The sequence below is a fragment of the Peromyscus californicus genome, unplaced genomic scaffold (genome assembly GCF_007827085.1).
Source record: "Peromyscus californicus insignis strain IS unplaced genomic scaffold, ASM782708v3 Scaffold_5__1_contigs__length_169319896, whole genome shotgun sequence".
Classification (NCBI taxonomy): domain Eukaryota; kingdom Metazoa; phylum Chordata; class Mammalia; order Rodentia; family Cricetidae; genus Peromyscus; species Peromyscus californicus.
The window spans coordinates 88,393,905-88,418,430 of record NW_026294573.1 but is presented as its reverse complement, the minus strand read 5'-3'; the positions used below and the strand labels follow the sequence as shown (position 1 = coordinate 88,418,430).

The window sequence follows — 24,526 nt, the reverse complement described above, 5'->3', positions numbered from 1 at the left end:
CTACATATATATGCATGGTAGAATACTATTAAATAAACCACGGTATATACTTGTAAGTCAGTCACTACTGACTATTGTCCAGGAAATACTGATGAGTGAAAGCACACCACAAAGTCTCATAGTCTGAATCCCTTTTGGGGAACCTGAATGATGCTCTTAAAAGGTAGGGGTATCAAGACTCATACCACCACAGCCACCACAACTGAAGTGACCCACTCTCTGTACCCAGAGCATACAATGCTCAATGCTTTAAAAAATGGATTTGCCATGGGCTGGAAAGTTGGTGGGGTTAAGGGCACTTATTGCTCTTGCAGAGGACCCAAGTACGGTTCCCAGAACCCACATGGTGGCTCATAACCATCCATAACTCCAGTTTCAGGGGATCTAATGCACTCTTCTGACATGTACATGGTTCATGTACATACACGCATGCAAAATACTTATACACATAAAATAAATCTTTAAAAATTGATTTGCTTTATTGTATCCTTCACTGTATAAACTTGAACACAAAAAACCACACTCTCCTTCCCTTCAGAAGCAAGCACCTGGCCTTAGATAATGACAGTCACAGGCAAAAGGTCTTTAGGTTGCTATGACCAGTGGGTCATAGAAGAGAAGTCGCTGGAAGTTTCTCTGGTCCTGCCCGGCCAAACAAACAACAGAGAAGAACCAATGGTTCTGGGAAGAGAATGGAAAAATAGAAGACCTTGAAAATCAGAATGAGAGTTTAGCAATCAGAAGTGTGAGCATGCTTTTTACTTCCTCTCAATCAATTTAAATAATAACTTTATTACAAGCTGCTGTGGAATTTCAAAATAATCACCACTACTCTGGGCTTATCTCAAGCGCTCTGCTGCAATTCCAGGTCTTAGAAAACGCTATTTCATTTTCCCTAATCTCCATTCATTTGCAGCTCCTTCTAGAAGTGGTACTTAACTGTCAAAAGATAGGCATAGAGACTCATGGCTAGGTAACATAGAGACTAACAATAAGGTAATATAAAGTTGACATTATATTGTTTGGACATCTAAAGACATGTATTTCCCAAAACCAAACAGGCAGTCTACAAATGACCTCAGTGGCTAATTCAAGGGCTAGCAAGTGCCAGAGAAGAAAACTAGACTTGCCTTAAAACATTCAAGTCACAAATCTGTCTGTACTCAGTTCTCCCTTTAAAATGGGGACCTGAAACCCTTGACCTTCCTATACACAGAATCTAGTGAGGATGGAATGAAAGAAGTGCCTGCTGTACAGCTAAGGGTGTACCCACAAACTATGCACACACACACACACACACACACACACACACACACACCAGCCCAAAGCAAGTGTGCTTGTTCCATGACTGGGCAACACCTCAATTCTGATTCCCAATCTGGAAGATAATTTAAAGCCAGATCTAAGCTGTTCCCAAGGTTAGTCATGTGGGAAAGAACCTCCCTCCCCCCCATTAAGATCTAAGATTAAATACATGAAAATGTATTTTAGAAATTACATTTATTTGGTGTGCATGTATGTATGGGTGTATGCGTGGGCATGCACATGCCACAGAGCACATGTGGCATTCAGAGGACAATTTGCAAGAATCAGTTTTCTCCTTCCACTGTGTGGGTCCCAAGGCTTCATCTCAGGTCGTCAAGCTCAGCCACCTCTCCGACTCCAGATCTAGCTTTAGTTAGAGGGACTCAGAAGCCAGCTCAACACCATGGCCTACAGGTATCCCTTGTTCCTCTGCGAGTTAGGAATCCAGTTAAGGAGGGGAAGTATTATGGTGTCAAGTTTAATGCTTTCTTCACGATTATGGGAGAACAATTTAAGAACAGCAGGAAAATGAAGCGAGGTTTCTGCAAACGCCCACCACCTGCTCCCGTGGCGTGTGTGCACAGAGCGACTCCACATCATAATGTGGAACAATCAGAGGAAATAACAAAGCCTGTGTGTTTGCTATTTTTGCGGCTGTAAATGAACTGTTTTTACATTTCTACACTGTACTACAAGCTGACGATTCACTTAACATTTCATCAGTTATTGAACCAGAAGCTTTTTTTTTTAATTAGACAGGTAAGATTTCTTCCTTTCAGTGATAATTATGCTGAGTCCCCATGTGGGCAACTATATCTTGGACAGTTATCCTAGAAGGCAAAATTAGGGAGCTATAGAAATATTGGTCCCACGTAGCTCAAAGGACAGGGGACTAGCAAGAGCCGGCAGCTGGCATTGAATATACAAGTCTGGGTGTTGCTTCCCTCTGCTGTGGGATATCTTTCTGTAAGCTGTGAATATATGCTGCTACCACGGGTTAATAAGTAAGCTACTTTGGCCTATGGCAAGGCAGCTCAGAGGCATGTGGGAAATCCAAGCAGAGATACAGGAAAGAGACAGACGGGAAGAGGAGATGCCAGCCTGCCGCCCAAGGAGCAACAAGATGCCAGCAGACAGGTAACACCATGGCCATGTGGCAACATAGAGATTAATAGAAATGGGTTAATTTAAGATAAAAGAGTTAGTTAGCAAGAAGCCTGAGCCACAGGCCATACAGAATGTAATTAATATAAGCCTCTATGTGTTTACTTGGAACCTAGCAGCTGTAGGACCAGGCGGGACACAGGACAACTTCTGTCTACATCTCTGCCTGACTTTTCCCAATTAAGTAGAACACAAGCCCCCACCCCACCAGGTTGGAACAGCTTTATGGGCAGTTTGATGGTGTTTTTAGTCTGTTTTCTGCCATTCTAACAGAATAGCTGAGTATCAGTGATCTATAAAGAACAAAGAAGTTATTAACTTGGGCTCAGGGTTCAGGAGCCTGGGAAGCCCAAATGCATCTTCACAACTTCTGATGGGGGCCTCTTGATGCTTCAAAGCACAGTGAGATGCAGAAAGGAAGGATGGACTCACGAGTACCTCGTGATCTTGTGGTAACTAAGCCAGTCCCAGAAGAAAGGAAAGAAAGATGCTGACACCTCCTAACATTCAATTCCGCTTGTAAAGGTCCCACCCCAATCAAATTTCACCAGGAATTTCGTGGAGACAAACCACATATAAATCATAGCACTGGGCATCAGCTGTGGCCTCCACCCACAAGCACCTCACAAGCCAGCAGGGAACATGCCAGCCATGGCCCTGGAAGGATTCTCTGTCTTCCTCAGGACCACAGGAGTGCACAGTTCCAGGGCCACATTCTCTATTCCACCCTGAGGTTGTACCATGTAACCACGCCCCTTTTCTTTCCCCCACACTTTTAATTCTGTGGGTCTACTGAGGGAGGGAGGGAGAAGGAAGAGAGAAGCCACAGCCTTGGAGTTGAGCTGTGGTCAGAGAAGCAACTGAAGAATACCAACTGGGTTTTCAAAGTCAAACTGAATGTACTCTACCTGTGTAGACACTATATGGACAGTAGACCAGCCTTGCCTGTAGCTAATGTTTCATGGGCCATGATACAGTCTCAGCCATGGCTACTGAGGTGTAGATAAGGTATGTCAACCACCATTTTCCCCTCCTCCAAAACTCATGTAGATGTTGGCCATGAACTGGATGGATGCTGCCTTAGCCCACTGTTTCTACACTGCCACCAAACTCAAATTTCTCAAGGGAGGCAGAGAACAATTTTGTAGCTGGTGAGTAAGAAAAAACAACAAAACCAAGGCAAGAACGGTCAATATTACAAAATGTGTTTTACTGGAAAACAACATCACTTTTGATCTCACATAACCAACTGGAATTGGATCAAAGCAATACTGCCCAACAGTCATGCAGGGAACCCAAGAGAGTGGCCAGGCTACTGTAGCTTCTAATTAGTTTATCAGTTAACTGTAGACAAGGGCCACTTCTAAAAATGCTTGAAACCTTTATTCATGTCAGTGTTCTTTATCCAATGAACTCTTTCAGAAAGCCAAATTCCAGCCCAGACTTAAGTCCATCTCGTTACCTACTGTGAAAGAATGGATCCTGAACTAATTAGCAGGGGTACCTAAAGGGAGACCTGGAAGATTACATTCGGTGTTACAGGAGCTGACTCTCAGCCTCTGTGGCCTGTGCACATCCAGTGTCTACAGGAGCTGACTCTCAGCCTCTGTGGCCTGTGGTCAGTATGGAAGCTGACTCTCAGGGCTGTGGCCTGTGTACGTCTGATGTCTACAGAAGCGGAGTCTCAGGAATGTAGCCTGAGCCTGTGGTCAGTATTACACTGGGCATGAGTCTCAAGTTCACGGACACACACTGATCCTGAAAGTAGGAAGTACATAAACAGTTCCCAAATTTTCTCCTTTTGGGAGATTCCACAGAGATGGCTGCCGTCTTGAATTCAGGAATGAGGCCATGCTGGGATGGAGAAAGTCTCAGGTCCACACAAGGGCTTTGGATGGGAGCCCCATAGTCCAGGCACCTGAGAAGCTGTAGGAACTGTTCCTCATCAAGGCAATCTTCTCATGCAGTGCTCACCAGCCATCTAGACGTAGAGAGAAGGTACAAACAGTGCACACTCTGCTGTTTCTTCACTGGGGGATCCCGTGTGCAGCTCATACACATGTCCACAGGCAGTCAAGCTGCATGGATCAGCCCGCCTGCTGGAGTGACTGGCCGTCATCACTATCCCTGCTTTTCCTCGGGTCAAGAGGTCATCCCCTTCTTCCTCCCAGCTTCCAGGTTAGTCACACTGGCGACCTGCTGCCTGCGCCCTGACCCTCCTCATGCCCAGCTGTTCTGCATGACTCCCACCCCAGCCTCCCCTCCATTCCACTCATTTTTCAAAAGTGACAGTCTCACATACCATACTGCTGAGAAGGACAGGAATGCAAGAATGGTCACAAAAGCCACGGAGCCCAGTCCAACCCCCACCATCTGCTGTGGCGTGAGGGACGAATCTGTGGGAAGAAACCACATGATGAGCCCGGAGCACATCCCATCACGGCCCTCCCAGGAGATCTACATCCAACTGTGAGCATTCTGTTTTAACCCAGAGCTGGGCTTCATTTAACAAAGAATTCCAAGAATGCCCCCACAGTGCCTCTGTGTCCCCAACAGGTCCTGCAGATGTCAGACCTCAGGAAACCACAGTTTCAAAGTATTTCTAAAAAGGAAGCATAAAACCAAATCGTATTAAAGTTACAAGTGAGAAAAAAAAAAACAAAAACTTGTGGACACACCAAAGCTACGTGATACAAGCTGTGTACAGATCTTCTCTCAGGTCAGCTACACTTGATACATTTTTATGGGCCATTTCCCTTCACATGGAAGAAGTCATTCTGACATCATTTGAACATGGGCTTCAAAAATGTTAGTCAGCACCAGTGGTCACATACAAACATGTTTTGTTGAGCACAGTTGCCTTTATTTCCCTATATTATCAGCAGGATAGGACTGCCCTGCTCAGCTCAGCAGGCTTCTCTGAGGATTTTTTAAAAGTCCATGTAAAAGTACTTGGAACACATGCTATTTAGAGAATGTCACATGACAACTCCAGGGAAATCCCTGGTTACAAACTGACAAATACCCACATTTGTGGTGCACATTTGGGCCAAGAGACTTAATTCAGAGCTTCGTGACTTCAGCAAAGGCTCTGTTTTTATTGGAAATACTTAGTTAGCAGTTGCTGTGTGGCACACACTGTTATAATCACCTCACATGGGTTAACTCCGTCTCCTGTGGTAGTTAGTCCTAAATGTCAATTTGATTGGGTTGAGAGACACCTGGGAGATCAGGAAACGACACTCCTGGGTGTGTCTGTGAGACAGGAACTGAGAGGGAAGACCTACCCTGGATATGGACATCATCATCCAATAAGCTGCGGGCCTTGATGAACAGATGCAGAAGGGGGCTGGCTGGCTTGGGCTCACCTACCCTCTCTTTGCTTCCTGGCTCCGATGAGCTGCACTGCCTCATTCAAGACAGAGCCCTGGAGCTAGTCAACTACAGACAGCCAGCTCTGGGCCTGTGAGCCCAAATAAACCTTTCACGCATGTAAGCTGTTTTGTTCAGTTACTGTGCTATCATGACGAGAAATTAACTCATACATCTCCTAATGACTGCTTATACTGAGAATCATTATTATTCCCTCTTTATAGATGAGGGTCTGAGGCACAGAGTAATTAAGCACAGCTCAGATGTCTATGCCCAGCTTAAGGGCAATTTGGTTCCAGTGGAAACTCTGTGGTGTCCCTGGCACTCACAAGTATAGCCATGGAACATACCTCTTCTAATAGTCAAGCAAAACTCACTGTCCCAGGAAGTACTGTCCCAAGACTTTCTAGAAAAACACAGACTGGCCAGGCATATGGTATACATCTATAATCTTAGCACTTGGGAAGTTGAAGCAGGAATATCATGAGTATGAGGCCAACCTGGGTTGCATAGTTAGACCCTATCTCAAAATAACAACAAAAGAGAGAGAAAGAGAAAAGAAGAAAGAAAGAAAGAAAGAAAGAAAGAAAGAAAGAAAGAAAGAAAGAAAGAAAGAAAGAAAGAAAGAAAGAAAGAAAGAAGTTATACTTTGTGTAATCAGACCAAGAGAGCAAGAAGGTCTTGACACTGTAAGAAGCTAAATTATCAAATGGAAGAGGATCAGTGAGGAAATTGGAAGTTACTTGTATCTTACATATGAGAAGACTTGACCAGCGGATATAAAGCAGTGGAATGCTAGCTTGGGGGAAGAACATGCTAGAGTAAAACAGAGTGTCTAGGAACAAAGCCAACTCCATCAAACCATTTCACAGCTTGAACACTGGAATGATGGTGTCCAAGTCTTTACCTCAACATCATCCCTCTCTACCAGTGGGACTTGAAACCAGCTCATCAGCCGTTGTGTGTTTCAGTTTCCTCTCCTAGGGAAACTGTAACAATAGCACCACCTTCCAGGGTTACTGTGAGAAATAATGGCTTGTCACACAGCACCAGCCACCCAGTAACCATCAACAAATGTCAGCTACTGTTAACTACTGTTCACCATTGTTTTGTAACTGTTTCAAGTAACTGAGTGAAATAATAAATTACCTATAACTGGTAAGGAGAAAAAAAATGGTTAATTAGAATAATGTGATTTTGATCACTAAAGCTTATTCAGGTAGATTAAAGACTTAATTGGAATATGAAAGAACTGAAAAATGTTGGTGAATATTTATATAATATTAAAGGTGGTGAGAATTGTCTGATTATATTTATTAAACCGGGAGCCTTATAGACTTAACAACATTCAAAAGCATGCATTTTATATACACAAAACTACCATTAGTAAAGTTAAAAAGCATCATCTGCACAATTAGTGAGGTTTTGGGTTTTTAAGAGAAAATACTGCTTTTAATCCCAGCACTTGAGAAGTAGAGGCAGGCAGATCTCTGAGTTCAAGGCCAACCTGCTCTACAGAGTGAGTTCCAGGACGGTCAGGGCTGTACAGAGGAAACCCTGTCTCAAAACAAAACAAAAACAAACAAACAAACAAACGAGAGAGAGACAGACAGACAGACAGAGAATTCAGCGTTGGAGATGGGTGCGGGTGAGGAGGGCTGGTACTTTCATTGAGTGCTTCATCAAGGAACTCCTCCTCCTCTCCAGTTTCAGTATCAGTATTTCCCCTTATATTTTCCCCATACACTTCCTCCACATTTTAATCTTTGCTAAGTGAAAACATTGACCTGAAGGACTACAGACTGGAGTCCATGCTGTGTGAGTCCTGGATCTGCTGTTAGGAGGTGTCAGCTTGCACCATCATGGGCATCAAATGTCTAGGCCCATCTAAAGCCCTCCTATCCCCACTGTGTCCACAGGGGTGTTGCTGTTATCATAAGTCAAAATACACGGTTATCTGCCCTGCTTCCTCGGCCAGTGAGTCTGTGTCAGAAGGAAAGGAGAGACACCTAAGTGACAGCTCATGCTCCGTCTGACTCATTAGAAACATAGCCATTGTCGCTATCAGAGAGCCAAGCCATCACCTGATGATCTGGCCTGCCCTTGACCTCAAGCTATCTTCATGAACACTTTTGGTGGCGCCTCCTTTGCCCAAAGTCCTCGTCCACTCCCCAGCCCCAGCCTCTCTTCCAGATCTCACAAAGGGCAGTTCTTTATCTGTCTTATTTGAAAATGGTATGAGCCTGCCTTCATATAGGCGGAAAGACATTAACCAAACCCCTCACAATCCAAAAGGACAGAGGAAAAGCAGGAGCCAAGGAACCCAGCCTCCCCCAGACCATCCACCTGCAGCATCCACCTCAGTGGTTGGCCCAGCTATTCCTTGTTACGGACATTAGTACTAAAAAGTGACCTTCAACCTTCGGGGCTGGTGAGGTGGATGACTGAGGGGTTAGGAGCACTCTTGCTCTTCCAGAGGGCTGGAATTCAGCTCCCAGCACCCCTGTTGAGCAGCAGCTCACAATGACCTGTACCTCCAGCTCCAGAGGACCGGACATTCTGTTCTCACTTCTGAGGGTACTGCACTCATGCAGCACACACTCACTCAGACACAGGCACAAACATAAATAAAAAGAAATAGGGAGCGACCTTGACTTATTTACATAGCATAATTTGGACTTTGGCTCCCAGGATTTCCAGTTCTTGATTACATATCTTTGGTTCACTTTGCACAGACTCTCAGGCTAAGCACATTCAGGGGGTGTGGCCACACAGCTTCTTCCTCCGAGAACGCCTAACTAATAAAATTTACAAGTGGCCAATTTGAATTATAGTTTTTTAATAGTTTTGCCATTCTCTGGCTCCCCTCCCTTCCCCAGTTTCATGCTGTGGGACCTTTTATTTTCCTTCTGAATCATCTGTAGAATATTCTCCTGGAAACTCAGCTGAGTGACTCATATGCTGTGTTAGTCATTCTTAGAGAAAGTAAATACCTTTGAACCGTAACCCTCTTCTCCACAGAGACTCTATTCTGGGAGTAAACAGTAAACAGGTCTCTCTTTAATCCTTCGCTGATAGAGCGCAGGTGCTGAAGAGGACGTTAGACCCGGGGACAACCTTGACGACTTCCTCTGGGCGTGGACATGTTGTTTTCAGAACTGTACACAAGTATGGTCATTTCCTGAAAGCAACTGATGCCATCAAATGGTACAAATAAATTAGCACCATGACTCGGTCTGACTTGGGACATACATATTCAGAGAGCAGTTGTGCCTCAGTTTGAAGACAGAAGAACAAGAGTAATGATTCAGTGCGTTTGATTTCTCTTTGTTATTCTAGGGTCTTCTTATTTGAGTTCCCTACAGTGGGGGACTAGAAAAGAGGAGCAAACAGGAAATAAATCAGAGGTAATTGATGTCTGATAAAGCAGCAACAATGCTGGGTTCATGTTATTGTAACTGAACACATTGCCATAGGTTTAGACAGTGTAAGGCCACTGATTAGCTCACAGTTCTGTGGTGCCAGTTCGGATACATTGTGACGGGTTCTCTGCTCCGCACCTTTGCAGGGCTGGACACAATGTGTTGAATGCCCGCCTTTCCTCACTTTCTTATGGTCTGTCAGCAAGCACCTATGGTCTCCTGAGGGCCACCTGCACCCCTCGCTGGCCAGTCAGCAAGGGCCTCTCTCCTGCAGGTCACCTGCACCTCTTACCCTGCGGCTCTTCAACGCTAGCAGGATACGCCCAGTGTCAAACCTGTCTCAGGCCCTGACCTGTAGAGCCAGGTTCAAGGGTTTGTGTGATATGTAAGACCTATTAGAATAATCTCCTTGTTGAAGACTCCATCCTCAAAGGGCGTCCTCCACAGCATCACTTAGAATAGCCTTTGAATGAAGAGCCAGGGTCCAGAAATGTGAGAGACCCCTTACAGTTTAGTTCTACCTACCACAACTCTGAAGGGGTGTGTGTGTGTGCGTGTGTGTGGGGAGAGAGAGAGAGAGAGAGAGAGAGAGAGAGAGAGAGAGAGAGAGAGAGAGAGAGATTGATTCCCTAGGGGATTGGTTCCAGAAAACCCTCCCCTAAGATACCAGAATTTTTTAATATTAAAGTCTCACATGAAATGTGTTTGCATATAACCTATTTATAATCCCTTTCATACTTTTTATTTCTCTCTGGATTACTTAGAACAGTGAAAACAGCGTAAATGCTAAGCAAATAGCGGATGTACTACATTGTTTTAGGAATAATGACAAGGGAAAAGGCCAGCCTATGCTCGGGGCGGCTGCCATTGGGCCAGCCTATGCTCGGGGCGGCTGCCATTGGGCCAGCCTATGCTCAGGGCGGCTGCCATTGGGCCAGCCTATGCTCGGGGCGGCTGCCATTGGGCCAGCCTATGCTCAGGGCGGCTGCCATTGGGCCAGTCTATGCTCAGGGCAGCTGCCATTGTTTTCTGAACTATCTCAATCTGCAGTCGATGAAATCCACAGATGCAGAACCCCCGAGAAAGCTGGCTGACTCTGTTTACCTGCACATTCACCTTAAGCTTGTATCTTACAATTTTTCTCTGTTTATTTAATTTGATGAGTATTAAATCTATGTTTCATTCTTCATAAAATTGATGGCTGCCTACCTGCTGGATTCAATGCCCTGTAGGTGAGCTTCTGAAGCATGCCAAGCAATGATCCAGGATTTTTTTCAGGATTCTCTCCAAGTGTTCGAAACCTCGTAGAAAAAGATCATTGCCAGCTGTTCTGCAGTTTGGGAGAATAGCTAAAGAAAAAGAGAGAGGAAGGTATGACCCCAGGGAGCTCTGAAAAGCTTCCGGAAGAGGGTGTTTGGTTTTCATCTTGAGCAGGTGGACAGCCCCACGCAGCGAGTCACAGGTAGCTGACGGGGCATTCGGGTGGGAGTAATCAAGTCACTGTGTGAGCAAAGACCTTAGAAAGATAGAGACCAGCTAGGACACCCATCCGAACGGAGAAGGAGGAGAGAACTAATCAGAAGGTGTGCTGGTGTCAAATCGAGGCCTCAAGACACGAGGCTGGGAAGCCATGGAAAAGCCTGGAAGAGCTACCAAAGGGAACAAACACTAAAAGGAGTCGTGCAGTCCAGAATGAGTCCGTGGCAGCAGGCAGGCTGGGAGAAAGAGAGGAAACCTGAACCCCTGTAGTGGGGGATGGTCAAGGAGGCTTTGCCATATGTCTGTGCGACAGAAATGGAAGCCAGTGCAACATGCAGGCTGAGAGAGAACCGAGGCGTCACCAAGGACTGGGGTTTCACTCCTGTGCCTGGAGAATGTCCCCTGATTATAGTTTGCCATCATCCTGGTGACTCAAGAAATCACAGACTCACAGTACTTTGTGGCTGGAAGGAATCTCAGTCCAGGCAGAGGCAACTGAGGACTGGCCAAGCTAAATACCATTTCAAAGACACTGTCTGATCAGGAGCTTGATGGAGGCGAGGAAGCCCAGGCCTCTGCATTTGATATCAAATGCAATTCCCTGGCTTTGTTAGTGGTGGTACTGTGCAAAATATAAATACAAAACTCAGCACTGGGCAAAAGCCAGAATAGGAACAAGGCTGTGTATACTTCAAGGACCTGGAGTGATCTGGGGATAAACCTGGATCACAGTCCTTTCCAAATTACCTTCTGAAATGGAAGCTGTCCTAGTCAGGGTTTCTATTGCTGCAACAAAACACCATGACCAAAAAGCAAGTTGGGAGGAAAGGCTTTATTTGGCTTACACTTCCACATTGTAGTCCATCACTGAAGAAAGCCAGGACAGGAACTCAAACAGAGCAGGAACCTGGAGGCAGGAGCTGATGCAGAGGCCATGGAGGAGTGCTGATTACTGGCTTGCTCAGCCTGCTTTCTTATAGAACCTAGGACCACCAGCCCAGGGGTGGTTCTACCCACAATGGGCTGGGTCCTGCTCCATCAATCAATAATTAAGAAAATGCTCTACAGGCTTGCCTCTAGCCTGATCTTATTGAGATATTTTCTCAGTTGAGGCTCCAGTGACTGTAGCTTGTGACAAGTTGACATAAAACTAGCCAGCATAGGAGTCTTCACTTTTTATTTATTTATCATCATCTTTGTCATCATTATCATTATTTGGGTTTTTGAGACAGGGTCTCACTATGTAGCCTTGGCTGTCCTGGAAGCCATTATGTAGACCAGGCTAACCTTGGACTCAGAGAGTCACCTGACTCTCCTCCTGAGTGCTGGGATTAAAGGTTCTCAGTACTGATTCCTAAGTTAAGGGGAGAGAGAGAGGGCCACTTGCAAAAGCCACTCAGATATTCTCAAAATCCTTCCTAGTCACCACAGAAGAACCACAGCCTCCTCTCTGGCTGTTTCTTCTGCCTAGTTTGAATGTTTCCCAATCATATCAAATAGTCACTGGGTAGGGTGGATTCCAGAAGCTGCTGTCTGTGTCAGAAAGCCTGCCCATCTTAATTCACAACTCTTTTCCTTGTAAGAACTCCATTCTGTCCCTGGAGCTTCAGAGAGTGGACTGGCTGAGAGCGTTTTGGATGTTGGAATGTGTGATTGTTTCCTGTACCCTTCTTTAAACCGTCTCAGAAAAGAGAGCCCAGCCACGCGGCACACGTCTCTGGTAAGACGGCAATCTACAATACAAGAAGACTGCCAGATAACTCACCTGGCCCAGATCCAAAATCAACTTCTCTACCCTTAGTGAAGAAAGTTTGAGTAGAGATAAAAAGAGGGGAAGTAAGATGAAGGGAAAGGCAGGCAGACAGAAGCCTTACCCCCTCAGCCCCTCCTCCACACGTCCTACTAATGGCTCCTACTGACAGTAACAGAGCGCCCATTGTGAAGTCCATCCCTGGCAGTCCGTGTGCCTGGCTGCCCCACCACTATAGCCCATTGTCTCCTGTGGCTGTGCTCAGAAGTATGGATGGGGTGACAGTGTGGCCCAGGAGCAGAGGGCAGCATTCCTCAACCTGTCACCAGGAAAAGGTCCATACTCAAAGGTTATAAATTTAACAAGATTTCTGGAATTAGCTACAAACTAGTGGAATTCTGGGAATCAATTCCACTGGCTGGCTGCCTATTGGTTTTAAAGAAATGTCCTGCCAGGGAAGGCTGAGAAACAAGGATCTATGATTACCCAGTTCCAGAGGCAATTTCCCAACCCCTTGGATAACTCTGTCCGCACAAAGGGAAGGTTTAGCACCTATCAGCAAGAGCCAGCTCTGAAGCAAACGGAAGGAGGACTGTCCCATCCTGCGGACCCAAGTCAGGAAGCCTGACTCATCCCGTGCCCCGTGCCGCTGCTAGGACAGTGAAGGATTCACCTACCCGGGCGGCGGCCACTGTCCAAGGCACTCGTGTTTGCCATTTGACGTCATACACTAAAGTTTGAGAGTGATTATGTTTTCCATGTATCGTGATTGCACATCTGGATCTGATCAAGAAGAATGCACAGCCCCTGGATTCCCAGCCTTGGAGCTAGATGCAGCAGCCAACCTTTGAACTATGTTCTTTTCCTACATTCCTTTTGGGGGTTTTATTTATTTATTTATTTATTTATTTATCTATTTATTTATTTATTTATTTATTTATTTTTCATATATGTAGGATAGTTCTAGTTTGTTAATAAATTATTTTTCTCAATATAATTACACATCATTTAATAGTGGAGACAATGCTGAGAAATGTGCCAATGGGTGAAAATGTCATTGGGAAATATCACAGAATGTTTATTCTCCAGCAAAATAACATGAATGGCTATGTCTCTAGCTGACATAAACTTTTTCCCCCTTTTCGGTAGGGTCTTGTTATGGATCTCAGGCTAACCTCAAACTCCTCCTCCTCCTCCATTTTTTCCATAACTGCTGGGATACAGGCACATATGGTCCACGCCAAGCTTTAGGAGATGCAGTCTTATGTGCCTTCCCCTCTATTTGTGGTCCGCCACTTGCCTGAATTGTCATTACTGGTATGTGACTACTGAGTATATGTATGTGTGCATACATGGTGTACAGCCAAATAGCAGGCCTCAGGCTTCTTTCCAATGCCCTTAACTTGATAAGAATCTCCCCCTTCTCAGTTCCACTCTGGTGGAATAACTGCTCACACTGCTCTGTCCCCAACAAGTCAAAAACACAAAGCCCATCACAGACTGATCCCTATCTCAAATCCACGGTGACTCAGCCAATGGAAAGTCACTTAAGCTAGGAGGAAGGACTCCTCTAAACTGTAAAACTCTGTCCTCGCTGAAGCTGCTGATTTAGAGTGTCCTGGGGGCTCATATCTGCTATCACACGGCTACAGAGAGAAACAGAGGCCAACTGGCATAGCAGGGCGAGAGGCTGATGGCAAAGATGCCCCACACACGGTACTGCATCCAAGTTGAGATGTCTTGAGGACTGGTGACAGCTTTCTGTATAATTCCACGAGCTCCCACCTCTTTAGTTATGGCTCTGCGCTTAAATACGTCCTACCCTAAGACATGAGACTGTCAGCACTTTTCTGAAGATGCCTTAACTTGTACATCTGTTGTTATCTAGGACCATTTAAAACAAGTCCTCCATATAAAACTGGTGCCGCAGCTTGAACATGGGAGAAGGACAGCATGCATAGAAAGAACACGGTTTTACCTTTCACCTCAGCCCAGACGGCACAGGAATATCTTCTCACCTGGAAGGGAAACAGAAATCCATCTAAGTAGGAGGCACAGGGCGTCATTTTAAACAATATAACACAGATGCTAAATCCCTCCTTTTCACACTCTAATCTGAACTAGAAAAACCCTTCAAGTCCCATCTAGCTTTTCAAGTGTCTGCATTTGTTTTGTGTTGCTGGGTAATAAACCCAAGGCTTCACACGTGCTTTACCACCTCTTACACCTTGTAATTCAGCCATCTATCACCAGTGTTCAAGGGGCCAGCACAGGTAACAGGTGGAGGAGTCTGTAGGTTTCCAAGAGCTCAGAAAACTCCCACCCTGAGTAGACAACAGAACGTCGGGAACATCATTCCTGCTGCCAGATCTGAGCAGCTGGCATGGACTGTTTGAGGGCTGTGCTGAGAATTCTGAGACCACACACACCTAGGTTCACCAAGAAGCAGTGGTGGGTGTTATAGGCAAGCAATGAGAAGCTCTGGTATGTAATAATATTTCATCTATCTAGATGGGGCTTAGCAACTCCATTCACCCCAAATGTGTCCAAAAATCAGGAAGAAAGCAACAGGAGGAAGCAAGAAATCTACAAACTCACTAGAATGGAGCACCTCATCTTCTGGCCATTGTTAGCACACACATACCTGTCAATCAGGACGTCTGGGACTCTTGTACATGACTAAAGATTTGGTACAGTCTCCCCTAGGGGAAGAAGCTAGAGAATGACCTCTCCAACCTTACTATGAGATTCTGTTTCACGTGACACACTTGGACATTCTTGTTTTTACGTTGCATTGTCTTGTTTTGTTTGTTTGTTTTTCAAGACAAGGTTTTTCTGTCTGGAACTCGCTTTGTAGACCAGGCTGGCCTCAAACTTACAAAGATCTGCCTGCCTCTGCCTCCCAAGTGCTGGGATTAAAGGTATGCACCACCATGCCTGGGGCTGGTTTTCATGTTCTTAAAAAGGGGGTTTATTGTTTTTGGTTTTTGCTTTTTAAATATATTTAAACTGAAAATTTCTGGGCAAGTTTTAAGTAGCCACAGGTTTTGAATATAATTACACTCTGTCTTGAGGCTAAGTTTTGAAATTAGAAATGGAGAAATATGCTTGTCAAGACAACAAGAAGCAAAGGGCTCTCCGATAGTAAGGTGGTTACTAAGGAACTGAAAACATGACAGCAGAGAAACTGACGGGCCAAGTGAGCAGGAAGGTCCCTGAAGTGCCTGGATCAGAGGCGTAGTTTATAAAACTCACCCTGGCAGTAGCTAGGGCAAGGAGATGGGTAAAATAAGAGACAAGAATCTAAACAAGTAGTGGGCAGAGAAAAGATGGCGAACTATGGACAATGCTGGCCTAAAAAAAAGAAAAGAATGATTTTAAAATGGCATTAAGGTGATAGAACTGACCCAATTTGATGACAGAACAGAGAAGCTGAGAGAGAGGGAGGAGTCGAGAATTATTCTTCGCGTCCTCCTTTAGCTACAGGGCATAATGGGGCATGGATTAGGACAAGTGTATGTAAGAAAAAAGAAAATGGAGATGTTGGAAGACTTATACTTTCAAAGTATGCCATGAATACAGTGTAGTACTGGCACAAAGACAGACATGTAAGTCAATGAAGCAGACTATAGCATCCAGCAATGAATCCTTGCAGATCTTAAATGGTCTTTTAATTTAAAAAAAAAAAAATCTGGTACCAGATACTGGGGTGAAAGCTGAAAGGTCAGAGAAGCAGAGCAAGCCACAGCCACCACCTATTACCTCACCAACTCCACGAATCCTCTGACTGAAATCCTGAGTCTTCACCCAAATGGGTCTCAGCTGAACTGCCTTAGTTCCTGTTTCCTCATGACTTATACACCTTTCTCTGCCCAGACATCACTTCCTGGGATTAAAGGCATGTGTGCTTCCCAGTACTGGGATTAAAGGTGTGTGCCACCACTGCCTGGCTCTATTTCCAGTGTGGCCTTAAACTCACAGAGATTCAGACAGATCTCTGCCCCCAAGTGATAGGATTAAGGGTGTGTGCCACCACTGTCTGGCCTCTATGTCTAATCTAGTGGCTGGCTCTGTCCTCTGATCCTCTGGCAAGCTTTATTGGGGCATAAAATATATTATCACATTTCCCCTTTTTTGTCTAAATAAAAGAAGGTTATAACTAATATAAGTAAAACTATATACAATAAGTATATACAATATATACAATCAAGATTTGCATTAACAATGTCCAGTCCATAAACATTCAACAAATTCAGAGAAAATACTCCATTATTGATCCTATTTTGGTGAGTCCAAAGTGTTGTACCTAATTCACTTTTTATCCTAACTTGTATTACCAACCAAAAACTATCTTTTGATGTCTTTCAAACTTATACATTTTACACATCTGAATTTGTTAACAAAGAAAACTATAACTATCTAATCTTCAACTCCCTCAGAGACCTGAGAAGGAAATATTAACTGAGTAAGCAGGAAGTACAAACAAATGACTTCCAAAAAATCGTGAGAAATAGCCGGGCGGTGGTGGCGCACGCCTTTAATCCCAGCACTCGGGAGGCAGAGCCAGGCGGATCTCTGTGAGTTCGAGGCCAGCCTGGTCTCCAAAGCGAGTTCCAGGAAAGGCGCAAAGCTACACAGAGAAACCCTGTCTCGAAAAACCAAAAAAAAAAAAAAAAAAAAAAAATCGTGAGAAATAAAAGAAATAGCTGGCTGCCTGGATAGTCACCCAAGATTTCACTGCAACGTTGGGGCATCCATTTTTGGCCTACAGCCCTAGCATATCTGACTGACTCAGCTGTAAAGCAGGATTTTCTAAAAAAGAATCTATGTAATTAAAACATTTTAAATGCCATATTCTATAGATCTCTGAAGTGTTTGAATATGACCTCTTTATCTAAGATATATCTTTGTTTGACCTTGAATACTACCTAACATGACTACAAATTCGAGTGTTAATGAGTGACTACTAACTTGCATTTCTTTATATTCTAATTAGTTGGTAATAATAACTTTCAAGGATTAGCAATTTGCATTACATTGTTAAATGAGCTGTATAGGCACAATACCTTGAACAAGAGTAGAAATAAATATACAATATTTTCTCACAAAATCAATCTCAAATTTGTATCAATATATATAATTTGTATACAATATACAAGAATTCAATCCATTGTAAAATATTTATAACTAGTAATTGCTTTCTATAAGTAGATTCAATAATCTACCTTTTTATTTTATCATATCCATATTCTCCCTTTTTTCTTTTCAGAGTAGAATCAATAATCTACCCTTTATCCATCACTTCTCAATTTTTTTTCTTTTTTTTTTTTGGTTTTTCGAGACAGGGTTTCTCTGTGTAGCTTTGTGCCTTTCCTGGAACTCACTCTGTAGCCCAGGTGGGTCTCAAACTCACAGAGATCCACCTGCCTCTGCCTCCCAAGTGCTGGGATTAAAGGCATGCACCACCACCGCCCAGCCACTTTTCTATTTTTTTCAGAGTAGATTCAATAATCTACCTTTTATCTTATATCTATATTCTCTTTTTTCTTTTTCTTTTTTTTCTTTCAAACAAGAATCCTAAATCTAATCTCCTTTGTTTAGACTTTTTTCCTGACCATTAACAATAACAACTTGTAACCAACTATCCTAAACAATGACAATTATCCATAACCCATTGAAAGACCAAAAACCACCCACCCCACCTCTTGGGAATGTGTGTGTCGTGTTCTTAAAATTACTTCCTGCTGTCTGGGGTCAAAGGCATCTTTAGGGAATCCTGAAAAGAAAATTTTTGAGTTAATTGTCAAGCCCTGGGAGAGTTAGCTGTATCATTTGTTGTCTGGTCTTTGCATAATGGGAAAGTGCAGGGCTAGTCTCAAGTCCTTGCTCGAGTAGTCTGTGAAACTGGATCACCTCAGCTAGCCATCTCAAAATTGTCTTGAGCAGTTTGTAGTCCAAAGCCAATCTCTGGGTGGTGTTTGTCAGCTTAGTGGTATTATCCTGATAGAATCTTCATTGTGGGGTTCCATCATCTTTTTGGAGACTTCGAAATTGCATTGGGTCAGATTATTCCTTTCCTTGGTAATTTTTTCCAGGTAGTTCTCTCTTCTTCTTTAGATGTTTATCTGTTCAAACGTCTTTAAATTCTTCAAGATGGTTGTTTTTATTTTCCTGAAAAGACAAAAACAAATCCCTTCCCCAACTCTAACTTTGGGGAGTTTCCAAATCTAATCTTTGTCAATTTTGATTTATGGTTTCTCCTTAAATTTTTGTTTTATTTTCTAAAGCTGTTCTATCATCCAGAGCAGTATGTTTTTTTACAATAGGCATTAGGGTCTTTAATTGCTCTGGGAAGGGGTTTCTTCCATGATGGCAGGAAAGGACTGAATGGAATTTGTCATGGGGGCCTGCAAGAGGCCCCTCAGGGCATTTCCCGACAACAAAGGCAAGGAATTACCTTGCCTGTCCCTTTTTGATCTACATTCATTAGTCCAATGTCTGTCTTTGCCATACCTTCTGCATAATTCAGAAGGGAGAGGCATTCTGTTGGGATTATTTCTTGAAAAAAAACGTTGTTTCTAGGAATGCCCTGTTTACAGTTCTTTTTAGGTGACCTTGTTGACCACATTTGAAACATCTGACATTACTATTTTTCTTCAAACCTCTGGAAATCACCTCTCCTATCCAAGCATCATCATGGTCATGAGATTCAATATTAATTGTATCTCTGATCCATTCCTCCAAGGGTGCTGATCTTGTCTTTAACAGCCTAATTACCCTTTTGCATTGCACATTAGCATTTTCAAAAGCCAGAGATTCAATTATTATATGTCTAGCTTCTGAATTTAGTATCATTCTATTTACTGCTGAAGACAGCCTTTCTAATAAATCAGTGAAGGTTTCTTTTGGGCCCTGTATAACTTTTGTAAATGACTCAATTTTCTTTCCTACTTCTTCAATTCTGTCCCAAGCATTAAAGACTGCCATGTGGCATAAAGCCAGGGAGCGGTCATCATACAGAGATTGCCTTTCTACTTTAGCATAATCTCCCTCTCTAAAAAGTTAATTTTGTGAGATTTCCATACCTCTAGCCCTACTTCATTGTTCAATGGTCTTAGCCTCATCTTTCTGCCAGATCCTCCATTGTAATTGTGGACCAGCTTCTAGGACAGTTGTAACCAAATCTCTCCAGTCTTGAGGGATAATTCTATCACAAGTTGACCACAAGTTTAACATCTGCTTCACAAATGGGGAATTCATACCACACGACACATAGCTTCTTTGAATCTCCTCAAATCTAGCATTTGCACAGAAGTCCAGTAAACACTTAACATAGCCTTGAGCATTTGGCAGTTCCTGTAAGGTTACTGGATAGATTAAGGTTGGCTGTTTGAAAGCCTTAGGCTGTTTCTCTGTAACCATAATGCAATACTGAGATTGGTTCACCTTTAAATTCTTCTGTCTGGGTCTGAATATCTCTATGATATGTTTTAACAAGTTTTTCTAAAACTTTTATCTTGGCACTCATATTAACCAACTTTTCTAATGATAAAACAAAAATGATCAAACAAATAATATTTATAATTGACATTACATCTATCCCATCAACTTAATTATCCTCTCATGTAGATGTAACCAACCGTCTTATCAAATAAGAAACACAGAGCCGATTCAGAGAAGAAAGCCAAGAGGTCAGAGCTGAGAGCCTTACCCTTCCTGATTCAGCGATCCTCTTCAGTCAAGAGAGCTCTCCGAAAGGAACCTAATTCCTGTGTGTATGTCTTTATATAGTCTAGCTGTTCTGCCTTCTCATTGGTTGTAAACCCAAACACGTGACTGCCTTGTCACTGCCTGTATGTAGCGCCCTCCAGGTCCTTAAAGGCGTGTGCCACCGCCGACACGCACTTGCTATGACTCTAATAGCTCTAATAGCTCTAATAGCTCTGACCCCCAGGCAACTTTATTAACATACAATTAAAATCACATTTCAGTACAAGTAAAATACCACCACACTCTCATTTAATAGACTGATGTTCCATTTTCAGAACATCAATTGTATTATCAAACAGAGACCAAACACTCTCCATTGTAAAAACATTCCTCATTTTTTAATGTGGGAAAAAAAAAAACTTTCTTTTAACTAATTCCTCCCTTTAAGAAATCTTAATTGACTCACCAAATCTGTTGATAATGAAGATTCAGATGATGGTGTGGTAGCAGCCCGAGGAGGGGGCCCAAGGAAAGCCAGAACCCACCAGTAGAGGAAAGAAGCCAAAAAGCCAGCTGTCTGCACCAGGGAACATGCAAAAGCAGCTGATTCTGGGGTGTTTGGAGCTTGAGCCTGGGGGGTTTGCTGCAGAGAGGCTGCAACAGAAACTTAGCCAGTGGGATAGGGACTCCAGCCTAGGCAGGGTAGAGATTCTGGCTGCGTGTAGCTCCTGCCTGAGCCACAGGCAAGTGGCTTTTTCATGAATTTATGCCCCACAAGTTGGATGCCAGATGTTGTTTGAATCTTAGATGGTCTTTTAATAAAATACCCGGAGCCTGATATCAGGGTGAAAGCTGAAAGATCAGAGAAGCAGAACAGCCAGCCACTAGTTCTTACCTCTACAAAATCTTCAGCCTAGAAAGAGTGAGTTCCTGTAATCCTCAGCCTAAAGAGAGTGAGTTCCTATTTCCTCACACCTTATATACCTTTCTCTGCCCAGACATCACTTCCTGGGATTAAAGGCGTGTGTGTGTGTGTGTGTGTGTGTGTGTGTGTGTGTGTGTGTGTGTGTGCTTCCCAGTACTGGGATTAAAGGTGTGTGCCATGACTGCCTCGCTCTGTTTCCAGTGTGGCCTTAAACTCACAGAGATCCAGACTGATCTCTGCCTCCTGAGTGATAGGATTAAGGGTGTGTGCCACCACTGTCTGGCCTCTGTGTCTAATCCAGTGGCTGGCTCTGTCCTCTGATCTTCTGGCAAGCTTTACTGGGGTACACAATATATCACCACACTTGCTTATATGTCGGATGTTTTTGAAAGAAGCACTTACAATGGCTGGTTTGGTCAACTCAATGCAATCTAGAATCACCTAGAAAGAGTCTCAGTAAGGGACCATCTAGATCAGGCTGGTCTATAAGTATGCTTGTATGCAGGTATGGGAGATTATGTTTATCATTTTAACCAACAGGGAAGACCCAACCTACCATGGGTGGCACCATTCCCCATATTTGGGTCCTGGACTACATAATAGTGAATAAAGAGTGCTGAGCAATCATTCTCTCTCTGCTCCTGACTGACTAGTTGCTTCAGGTTCCTGCCTCGACTTTCCCAAATGATGTACTGTAACCTGGAATTGTGAGCTGAATAAACTCCTCCCTCAAAGTTGCTGTTTGTCAGGGTATTTTATCATCACAGCAACTGGGCTAGAAACTAGAACAAATACCAAGAATTCAGTGGGGACAGTCTTTTAACAAGTAGTGTTCACATTTAGAAAAAAAAAAAACCAACAAAACCCCAAAAAACTAGGCTAGACTTTTACCTAATGTCAAATGTAAAAATTAACTCAAAATGGATCAAATGCCCAAAAGTAAGACTTGAAACTACAAAACTCCTAGAAGCCAACACAAGTAAGAATGTCATGTCGATGGCTTCTTGTGACTCCAACACAGACAGCAAAAGAAAAACAGACAAATTGAACTTCAACAAAATTTAAAACTTCTGTGCATTGAAGAACATTAACAGTAAAAAAAATGGAAGAAAATATTCTCAATTTCATCTCATAAGAGATTAATATCCAAATTATAAGAGCACTCTAAACACCAAAAAAAAATCGAACAACTCAATTTAAAAATTAGTAAAATACAACAGACAGTGGTGGTGCACGCCTTTAACCCCAGCACTCGGGAGGCAGAGGCAGGCGGATCTCTGTGAGTTCGAGGCCAGCCTGGTCTACAGAGTGAGTTTCAGGACAGCTAGGGCTATACAGAGAAACCCTGTGGGGGGTGGGGGGAAGGAAAGAAAGAAAAGGAGAGAAAAAAAAGGAAAGTACTTGAATAGACACTTGTCCTAAAGGAGTGACAGCCACCAAGCACTTAAAAGATGCTGAACATCCTTAATCTTTAAGGAAATGCAAAACAAGACCTAAGCAAGGCACTACCTCACACCCATTAGGGTGCCTGTTACATTGATATTTCCAGGTAACAGAACTCTGGGCTTAGGCTTCCCATTCTTTTTTTTTTTTTTTTTTTTTTTTTTTTTTTGGTTTTTCGAGACAGGGTTTCTTTGTGTAGCTTTGTGCCTTTTCCTGGAACTCACTTGGTAGCCCAGGCTGGCCTCGAACTCACAGAGATCCGCCTGGCTCTGCCTCCCGAGTGCTGGGATTAAAGGCGTGCGCCACCACCGCCCGGCAGGCTTCCCATTCTTAATCCCCACATTATTGTCACCAAGCAGTCCTTGGCCTCTCTGCTGCCCGTACACAGTCTCAAGAAGCCAGCCTCGGTTGTCTGTCAGCACGCTGTGGCTCGTCAGACTCCTGTCCTTGACAGAATGTAATAGATGCCTGTTTTAAATATGAAGAGCCTTACAAATGAGATGGCTGCGTACTTTTGCTTCAAATGTATCAGTCGAGAGATGTTTTGTTAGTATTTCCGTAATTTTCCTGGTTTCCAACCCACATGATTTTACACCCAGTTTAGAATTCTCCCAGCTCATTGCATTTGCTAATTACTGAAAGAAACACAGCTGGTAGAGATGGAGCTTTCTGAAGAGAGGGCTGGGGAGAATGGGGCCTATGAAAACTAAGACAGGGCGGTCTTATTTCTGTGTCCGCCGCTCTCTCCTGCTTCTCTGGAAAACGAGGGAAGGCAGCAACCTGGACGGGCATAAAGGATGCAGCGGATCTAAACATTCCTTCCAGCTCGGACTTCAGCAGTGCTGTTGAATTCTGGTGCTCAGGAAGCTGGAGCCACAAAGTAGATCAGTCTCCAAGCAGACGCAGTAAGACTCCAGAAGGGTGGGCTGTCGTCTCGGCAGGTCCCACCCACCCACCCTTTAGAAAGACAGCACCATGAGGGAAGAGTCCCAACGTGTTTCTGCACTTATTCCGCGTGGCATCTGCCGCAGATATGGGGGCTGGGGGAGGGGCCACAGTCAAACAATTTAAATCTCATGTGAAAGAGAGAGAGGTCACAGCACCATTTTAAAAACTATACCTTATTCCATTCACTTGTGATCCGCAATAGAATGCAGTAATCACGTCCTGGTTTCAAAGGTGCGTTGTAATATTCCCCATAGTACAGCCTGTCTCCAATAGGTATCTCCAATGTGTCACCGGGAACATCACTGGCCAGTACTTCTGCAGCTACATATCCATCAGCATGAGAGGTGTTGCCAAAGAATGAAGTCATGCCTTCAGAACCACAAAAGAACGTGCTCTCCAAGGACAGGGGAAGGACCAACAGCTGATATGAACTTAGGAAAGGAGAAAAAAAACAGAGAAATTGGCAGGATCCCGGTTAAGAAGGGAGATTTTAGTCATCATCAGGCCCTTAACCAGATGTGCATTTTATAAAGTTCACTATGCACTCCTGTTTGGAGGACTGTGTGTTTGGGTTTATTGAACTCGTACTATGCAATAAGCACCTTTGAGGCACTAGAGACACAAGAGTGGACAAGAAAAACTTCTGGCTCACATGGGATTTAGTGTCTGCAATTCCAACAGTCATGGACCTCCAAGTTTACCCACAGCCAGATGAGAACAGAAGTCCCAGCTTCCCCAGCTGGGAGAAGCTGGTGCGTGCATCACCCACTGCCTTGTGTCTGTCATACGGCAGTGTTTCATGTGGGCAGTGGGAAGGGTTTAGAAATCACATGAAGGTCAAGCACCTACAACAGTGAATGTGCTAAGTCTGAAAAACGGCTCCAGACAGTCATGTGGTGACTTAAAACAGAACTCATATGATTTACATTCCCCGCAGTTCAGAGGCTGACGCCAAAGTTCACGCCAACCCAATGAGCAGTCAGGAGTGACAAGTCACCACGAATTAAT

General features: G+C 43.8%; 1 protein-coding gene across 2 annotated transcripts in view; it reads right to left on the bottom strand.

Moving 5' to 3' along the window:
* Window positions 1-3,657: 3,657 nt before the first annotated feature.
* Susd1 (sushi domain containing 1) overlaps window positions 3,658-24,526 on the bottom strand; it is a 123,995-nt gene continuing 103,126 nt past the window's right edge. The window contains exons 14-18 of one of the 2 annotated variants that reach the window (XR_008213736.1): window positions 23,691-23,949; window positions 14,471-14,510; window positions 10,473-10,612; window positions 4,772-4,865; window positions 4,434-4,450 (exon numbers count right to left, since the gene is read on the bottom strand). Coding sequence is in view for 1 of the 2 variants with exons in the window: in XM_052716708.1 (XP_052572668.1) it covers window position 4,450; window positions 4,772-4,865; window positions 14,471-14,510; window positions 23,691-23,949 (394 nt within the window). In the remaining variant the exon portion in view is untranslated. Of the gene's footprint in view, window positions 4,451-4,771; window positions 4,866-10,472; window positions 10,613-14,470; window positions 14,511-23,690; window positions 23,950-24,526 lie in introns of both variants that reach the window. The other variant, XM_052716708.1, reaches the window with a different exon arrangement.